The 8488-nt window shown below is 41.1% G+C and overlaps 1 protein-coding gene across 4 annotated transcripts in view; it reads left to right on the top strand.

Moving 5' to 3' along the window:
* Window positions 1-8488, top strand: part of Arhgap18 (Rho GTPase activating protein 18) — a 220621-nt gene that overhangs the window by 180359 nt on the left and 31774 nt on the right. For all 4 annotated transcript variants that reach the window (XM_026786410.1, XM_005360897.2, XM_013351448.2 and 1 more), the window contains exons 8-10: window positions 3364-3441; window positions 5101-5260; window positions 6797-6879. In XM_026786410.1, the coding sequence (XP_026642211.1) occupies window positions 3364-3441; window positions 5101-5260; window positions 6797-6879 (321 nt within the window). The remainder of the gene's footprint in view (window positions 1-3363; window positions 3442-5100; window positions 5261-6796; window positions 6880-8488) is intronic.

The following is an 8488-nucleotide window of genomic DNA, read 5'->3' as shown; positions in this document are numbered from 1 at the left end:
CAGGTAGGCAGCCATCACCAGTTTGCATCTGCTTTGTGCTGTAAGAAAGAAGCTGCAGAGATGTGTTGTGAGAAGCATCATTTAATCACCAGCGCACAGCCCATTGTCTGTCCTTCCATTTTGTAAAAGAGGGAAAAGAAGGAAGCAGTTGGTTTGCAGGAACATTGGCTCCCAGACTACAGAGGGTTCATCTTCAATGTGAAAGGAGAATGTCTGCAGGTGGCACTAGCCAAAGCTTATTTCATATCAGTCAACTTAATTTTTTACTTTTCTTGATCACCCCCCCGCAAAGCATGTTGTTCAAACCGTGTTCTTAGAAGGGGATGAATAAAGAAAAATGTTCATTTTACTTCAAAGTGCATTTTCTGATCAAATTTTCAATCCAATGTCTTTTTGTCAAAATGGTCAGTAAAATCAGTGTTGTGCCAAAGGGTTTGATTTCATTTCCCTATTGGTTTTCACCACACACACACACACACACACACACACACACACTCTACATACACATACACACAATACATGATTTACATTTTGAGTAATATTATAGGTCACTGATAAAGTATGGAATACCTGTTTCTCCAAACAGCCTATTTGAGTATAGTTATTTTTGTCTATTTGAGGTCTTGAAAATTTAAGGAAAGCTAGAATGTTTCCTGTTTTTTTTGTGTGTGTGTTGATCATTAAGCTTTATTGGAATATAGCCATATTCATTTGCTGATACACTGTCTGCTTTTCACACATAGTTGCAAAAACACAGTATTAACAATATTTTCTATCAGGGGTGTTATAGAACTTAAAATACCTTTGCTTTTAAAAAGCAATGTCCCCAAAGTATTTGGAATGTTATGAGCCATCATAAAATGGTTACTATCCAGATAGATACCGAAAACCACTAGCTTTTTAATTAACAAGTAGTGAGCCACATGTAGTACGTGGCTATCATCTACCATGAGAAATTATAGTCGGAGATGTAGCTCAGCTGCCCTGGGTGTGAATTCCATCGCTGCCCCGTGCCCCAAACCATAGTTGGATTTTGCAAGCATTCCTTGGAATTATCACAGCTCTTTAATCCTCTAAAGCAAATTTTACTTTTTCTCCCCATGAGTATTTTAATTGGGACCTTGACATTACAGGGACCACATACATTACTCAAAACATGGTGTTGTCAGAAACCCGAAGACCCGATGAAGGCAGTTTTCTTATTCAGACCTGATAACCACACCTACACTCTTGGGGGTTACTGCTTCCTTCAGGGGGACAAAGACCACCCTACTTCCAAGTCATCCAGGGCAGGCTTCTCCTGAAATTGGCAGCTGGGTACTGCACGTGCTCGGAACTCCAGGACACAGCAGCCTTGGCAGAGGCTGCAGAAGAAAGCTTGTTTCCTATTATTGTAAAAGCCAGTACTCAGCTAATTAATAATGTAGCGAAAACATGTGATTTTCCAAGTGAGAAATAGGAGATAGTACATGATACTGTTCCATGCAGCACACACATCCCTCTTGAGGCTGGGATCTAACATTAGAGAACACTAGAAATATATTCAAATGTAGAATTCAGAAATGAATCCCATTCGGCTGTTTAGCAGCCCCGCTTTTCTTCTGTACTTAATGACAGTGAGAAGTGTAGACTGCTCAAATCTGACAGACTGCAGCTGCCCGCATTCAATTGGATGATTTAACAGGACATGCAAATATTTTATGGGGGGAAATAAAATGTAAGTTGGTCGTACATGGAATATTTTAAAATTTGGCAGGAAATACTTTATGATGTCCTTCTAATCTCAAACAATTCCTAATTCTTTTCGCGCCGGGTTTCTCTACAGCGGTTCTTGAACGATGTGGTCTCGGAAATTATTTGAATTTGAAAGATTGATGTGCTTCTTTGAGTGGTCAGGGGTGGATGCTAGAGTCAATAATGTATTATTAGAACTTGATGCCGTTATTGGCATTTTCTCGGAACCCCTCTGTATCCGTGAATTTCCTGGTCAAAATCTATTCATAGGATGGGACAGATAAGTTCATTAAGGCAAAGAAATCACCATCACTTCCAGGGTCCATATGCTATGGCACATTGGATTTTGGAACATGTAGACAGAAGCCCACCCCGCTCCCATTCCCGAGGATGCAAGGCTTTCTTATAACAGACACTTTTATATGCAAGGGGAAAGCAATAAGGTCTGTGTGGTCTGTGGAGCCCAATTAATCATTAACAGGGAATTCCCTGAAGGAAACAACATTCTTTTGCACCCTGAAGGATTTTATGCCCCAAGGTGTGCAGAGAATATTAAAGAAAGATTGGAGATACGGGAAGGCCGCATCTGGCTAAAGGGGGTGGGCTATAGGAAAGAAGCTCCTATGTAGTAAGTGCCCTGCATTTGTAAGGAGGAGGTGGAAAGTGATTTCCCTAAACATCGCAGAGGATGCTCTGCCCTCTGTAAGCTTCATGTGTTACCCAAGGAATGTGGGACCCAGGTTTTTAAACGGGAAGCTCCCTGTCAAGAAGTAGAACACTTTTACTGTCTGCACAGCTTTTTAACAATTGCTTCTGGAATATTCCCTACCTGTCTGATTTTTGTGATTTGTTTTTTTTAATATTTATTTACTAATTAAAAAAAATTGTGTTCATTTGTGTGGGGGTATGCGCATGTGAAAAAGGGTGTCTGCAAAAACCAGACGTATCAGATCCCCTTCACCTGAAGTTCCAAGTAACTGTGATCTGAATTTGAGTCCTCTGCAAGAGCAGTTCATGCTCTTCCCCACCTAGTGATGTCCCCAACCCTATGGCTTCTCCATTTTCATTTTAGTTTATTTTAGTGGAGTCATTGAAGTAGATATGTAGCCATTCATTGAGTACTGGTGTTTAGAATCCCCATTTGAAAGCATTCTTCTTCAAGATTACCACCAGTAGCTTAAAATGAATATTAGCAACCATTTTTTTTTCATATAAAAGTATTGTTTCTTGAAACAAACTAGGCACAGTATATAAGTGTGCAAATACTGGAATTGCATGATATTTATTTGATTGCACAATGCATGTCGCTGGAAAAGCAGAATGGTGTTCTGAGTTGCGTTTACACAGTGAACATCTTTTCCCTGATCCTGTGGAGAGTCACAGCTGTTGTGTGAAATACACATTTCTTTTACAAAGGAGAATAAGACCAACTCTTTCAAAATTTTATCTCAGGTTTTCGTATGCATAGTTTTGAAGATGTTGCCTCAATAGCACTCAAAGCCTCATCTCAAATCCAGTGTGCATGCCCTCGGAATCAACTTTCACTTACTGATATGGGGGAGGGGGACAGATGTTAAACTGTACCTGTTACAAACACCGAGATCAGAATGTTTATTGGCTTACCCACAGCTGATTTCTCGAATTGAAGAAGGCGGTCTGGAAACTGAGGGCCTCCTACGCATACCGGGAGCTGCCATGAGAATCAAGGTAAGCGAAGAAACACTTCAGTTTCTGTTAATGTACAATTTTATTGTTTAATTATGCTTGCACGTTTTAAAGACCAACTCAGCCTCCCCACCCCTTATTCTTGCTCGCAAAGCAGATAAAATAGAACAATAAAGCCTTGCAACATCCAGTTTATAGTTTCTGTACAAACGCCTTTTGCTTTTTTCTGTAAGATTTTATTTTTCCAAATCCCCACATCACCAATTATAATCCTATGATAATGAGAACATCATGACTCAGAGAGGTACTAGGGAGCTGGGTGAGAGATTTAATCAGGATGAGTAATAGCAATTGAGTTTTGATTTTAGAAGGAGCTGGAACATAGCACTCCAGGTGGGGAGCAGATTAAGGCCCTTGACAAGAGCCAGGGAGTTGGCAGTGTTGACAGAAGGAACAGCTAGTTTGATTTTGAAGGCCAGTTAAGTGGATTCAACTGTGCTAACTGGTCCACCCAGCCTGTAGTCATAGACTGGATCATGCTGCAGCTAGCCCCTTGTAAATGATTTAAAGATGATGGGCAAAAGTTTGGTGTCCCTGCCCCTCTGAATTTCCTGCAGTCCTCATTCTTGCCCCCCTCCTTCCTTTAGTTTCTTCTTGTCTTGCTCCCTCTTCATTTCTGCTCTCTCCATCTTTCCTCCTTCCCTGCTCCTTTCTTTTTTTTCCTTTGCTCCCCTTTTACTCCACTTCTGAGTTTTGATGTAGCATCCATGTTTTTCACCTATTAGAAAAACAAGGGGAAAAAAAAGAAAGAAAAGAGGGTTGTGTTGGGAGAAGCAGAAGAACAACAGAGGATCTAGTTCAGTAGGGGACCAGTTTCCTAGCATGCAGGGGGCTTAGGGTTCCACCCCCAGCACCATAGCATAAGAAACCAAACAAAGAAAACGTAAGCCAAACCAAAGCCATCTTTTGAGAAAGTGGTTCCAGTAATAGAAGCTTAGAAGAATTTTTGACATAACAGGGCTTATGTTACATTAAAAATGAATCCAGAAAAAATATTAGTTAGGAACTAGATGTAGTAGTAGTAGGAGGGGGGTTGGCACATCTAGAGTGTTTGAAATGGATGACCTCAGCATCCTGATTCTACATGGATTCCAAACGTTAACCTGAACTAGCAGCAGGATGATGGTACAATGACGGTAGGTAGGTATCATTATATATTTTTTGTATCCTCTCTATAGGATTTGGCTTTTGCAATTCTCAGAGGTAACAAATGAGAGGTAACCTTTTGCTTGCCCAGTAATCGATTTATGTGTTTTGTTATGTAACATACCTCGAAATAGCTCAAAAACATCTTCTTAAATTTTAAGTGGTCTGTTTTAATAATAATAACAAATTGTAGGGTCTAGATGATGTGCCTAATGGAAAGTGATTTTAGTTGATCATTTGATTAAACCTTTGCTAATTAAAGTGGGTGAAAATACTTAAACCTTTTTCTTCACTTTGGGTATAATTCCTCTACATAAGGGCAGGCAGGGCTGGGGATGGCATTTTTCTGAGTGACAGACAAATGTTGACTTTTATTACTCTGACCCTTAACAGATTAGATTTCTTGTAAGGTAGAAAAAAATAATCATACTCTCAACAGGGGAAAAAATAAACACGTGTGTACTGCTAATTTCTTTCTCCCTCTGTGCCATTCAGAATCTTTGCCAAGAACTAGAAATGAAGTTTTATGAAGGGACTTTCAACTGGGAGAGTGTCAAGCAACATGACGCTGCCAGCCTGCTAAAGCTCTTTCTCAGAGAGCTGCCCCAGCCGCTGCTGAGTGTGGAGTACCTCAAAGCCTTCCAGGCTGTCCAGAGTAAGTTGTTTCCATGTGGAAGTAGCCTGGGAATAGGTACCACTCACACTTACAGTCTCAGTGACCACTGGCATCATAGGCCAAATCACCAGATGTCTTTGGTTAGACATGTTTCATAGTTGTCAAGGGTTGCTCAAATGCCACACACCATTTGCCTTCCATAAATAAACATACCAGAATGTTCTCTTCAGGTGCAGATTAGGTACATGGCCTTTAAGAACACAATACATCTAAAGATAAAACCTGGAAACCTCAAGTTTCTCTCTGAACTATGTGAGTCACATAGATCTCTGATGTGGCTTCTTGCCAGGTGTTGAAAGCAGCACACACTGGAGAAGCTGTGAGTTAACAGTTATTATGAAAGCACAAGGAGATATCAGCATCTATGGCCATTTCCAAAAATCTTAAATCCTGGATTTGTGTAGGGGGCTGGAGGATGTTTGGCTGCCTCCTTGGTAGAGGGCCATGGGATTCTGGTGTGTGGCCATTCTGTGGTTCTGGAAAACTCCCAAATTAAGATAAGTAATCAGTCTTGATTCCTTTCCACGGAACACAGAGATCTTGCAAGGTTTATATCTTGCTATGATTGTTCCGTTTACTCCCAGGGGCCATCAGGCAAGGAAAGAGTACTGTAATGATATTGAAGTTATCATATCTTTGTCTTCCAAACTGGAAATTTTGTGAGCGAATGAGTGCATTATTAATGATGACAGAGAGGTAGAGTTCCCATTTACAGTGTTGCATGCTGTTCTTTAGGTGTGCAATTTTGGGGTGAATGCCTAAGTTACCTTGTGTCATAGCATTTTTTTTTTCAAAAATTCATGAAGACAACGAAAATCACTATTTAAATTATCTCCTTTAAACAAAAACAATCTTTTGGGAAAAATATTCATAGTGATGAAGTTGCATTGTTTTGAATACATTTTCTGGATATGGGTCAAATTTGTTGCTAGCTGACAAAGTAGTACTGATAATTCTCTAAATCTCTGGAAATATTAGGTTCCAGTGATAATATTATCTACCTCTTAAAAGCTTTCCTTGCTGATTGATTCCTTATTCATGCCACACACATTTATTGGACACCTGCTATACTCCAGACCCCATTTTTCCTCTGCCTGCCAGGGCTCTCCTTTTGTATTTTGTTCCTTGACACTGAAAGAGACAAGTTTCAGTGTTAAAGAAGTCCCCTACCCTTGGTAGCATTTCCTGGACAGTCCAGTCTTCTCCATGCTTCCTTGGGAGGAGAATTAGCATATGGAAGCTAGAATTGTTTCCAAATCACTGTGGTATGTCTGCAAACATAAGGCTGCGCATCATGTGATCCCAGTTGGAAGCTAGCATCCTAGGATGAAGGGTGCTTGGAGCAGCTGCTTCCTGGATCTCCAGCAAACACTCTCAGGGAGGCTGGCTGCTCAGGCACTGCATCTTATGTTTCGCTGTAACGTTGACACCCAATAACTTCTCTTTTCCTTTAGAAATGGAAAAAGAAAGGAAAGTGTTCCCTAAAGTTTTTAGATTTCTTTCATCTCTCTACAGATCTTCCAACCAAAAAGGAACAATTGCAGGCTTTGAACCTCCTTGTCATCCTTCTGCCTGATGCAAACAGAGACACACTGAAGGTCAGCTGGTTAATTTACACTAAATATTCCTTAGAAAGATGCAGAGTAATTTTTTTTTCATTATTTGTGGAAAAACAGTACAATGCTTGTTTTGGGAACAACAATATGCATCTAAAATGTGAGAGGGCGCTTTTAAGGACACATTGAGAGGCAATCTTTCACTAAGTAATTTGCTAGGTTGCTAATTTTATTAATGTTACTGATGGTCTTAAAGAAGGTTTATTTACTTTATATGTGTATCTGCATGCCTGCCTCTATGTGTGCACTTATGGAGATATGTATGCTTTTAGAGTCTCGCCATGTGGTGGCTGGGAATAGAATGTTGGTCCCTGCAGCAATATCACATGTTCTTAACCACTAAGCCACCTCTCTAACTTCTGGGTAGTTTTGTTTTATAGAATTTCTTTCTTTCTGAGAGAGAATGTGTGTGTGAGAGAGTGTTCATATGTGTGGGCACACATGTTTATATAGTTGCATGTGCACATAAGTGCATGCGTGCTTGTGCATGTGTGGTGTGTGGTGTGTGTGTGTGTGTGTGTGTGTGTGTGTGTGTGTGTGTGTGGTGGCCAAAGATGAACATTTGGTGTCTTCCTTGATTCTGCCTCTTATATTGAGGCAGGGTCTCTCTTTAAAAATATACTTCTTTGTCTTTGATTTTGTTTATGTGTGTGCCTGTGTGCACCTTTGTGCTTCTGACTGCCTGCAGTGCTTACAGAGGCCACTAGAGAGCACCCGATCTCTTGGACCTAGAATGTGTTGCCAACAGGCTTTCTGCAGGAGTGGCAAGAGTTCTTAACTCTTCTAGGCCTGAGACAGGGTGTCTCAACTGAACCTAGAACTTTCTGATGCAGCTAGTTTAGCTAGCTCCCAGGATCCCCAGGTTCTGCCTCCCTCCCATGCGTGGGATTACAGGGGCTACAATACCCACTTAATATATAAGTGGAGTCTTAGAATCTCAACTCTGGTTTGCAAGCTTGTGTAGCAGTGGCTTACCCTCTGAGCATCTCCTTGGTGCAGTTGGTGATGCATTTCTATAATTTCAGCACTCAGAAGGCTGAGGCAGGTGGATCTCTTTGAGCTCGAGGTCAGCCTGGTCTACTGAGCAAGTTCCAGGACAGGTTCCAAGGTTCCAAAGCTACAGAGAAGCTCTGTCTCAAACCCCACCCTCTCAAAAAAAAAAACAAAAAAAAACGGTATCTTGGCAAGCTACTCTAGCTGGGCTTGAATTTAAGACATATTCCTGCCTTGCCACCATGCACCACCACTGCTGGTTCTAAGCCTTGCTTTTACAATTTTCACAATGATATTCCTTTTGGAAGAGCAGGTGATTAAAGTTTATTAATTAATAGATGTTGTGAGGAGGAGCAGGCTGTGTCCTGCTGCCTGGCTAGCTTAACCCCCGGAATAACCACGCAGAAATTGTATTAATTAAATTACTGCCTGGCCCATTATCTCTAGCCTCTTTTTTTTTATTGAGAAAAAAAAATTTCCCCTCCTCCCAGCCTCCCCCACTCCTCCCGCTCTCCCCCCACTCCTCTCTCCCTCCCTCACAAGTCTGAAGAGCAGTCAGGGTTCCCTGCCCTGTGGAAAGTCCAAAGTCCTCCCCCCT

This window comes from Microtus ochrogaster, linkage group LG4 (assembly GCF_000317375.1).
Source record: "Microtus ochrogaster isolate Prairie Vole_2 linkage group LG4, MicOch1.0, whole genome shotgun sequence".
Taxonomy (NCBI): domain Eukaryota; kingdom Metazoa; phylum Chordata; class Mammalia; order Rodentia; family Cricetidae; genus Microtus; species Microtus ochrogaster.
The sequence above is the reverse complement of the archived record's forward strand: the minus strand, read 5'-3'. Positions and strand labels throughout refer to the sequence as shown.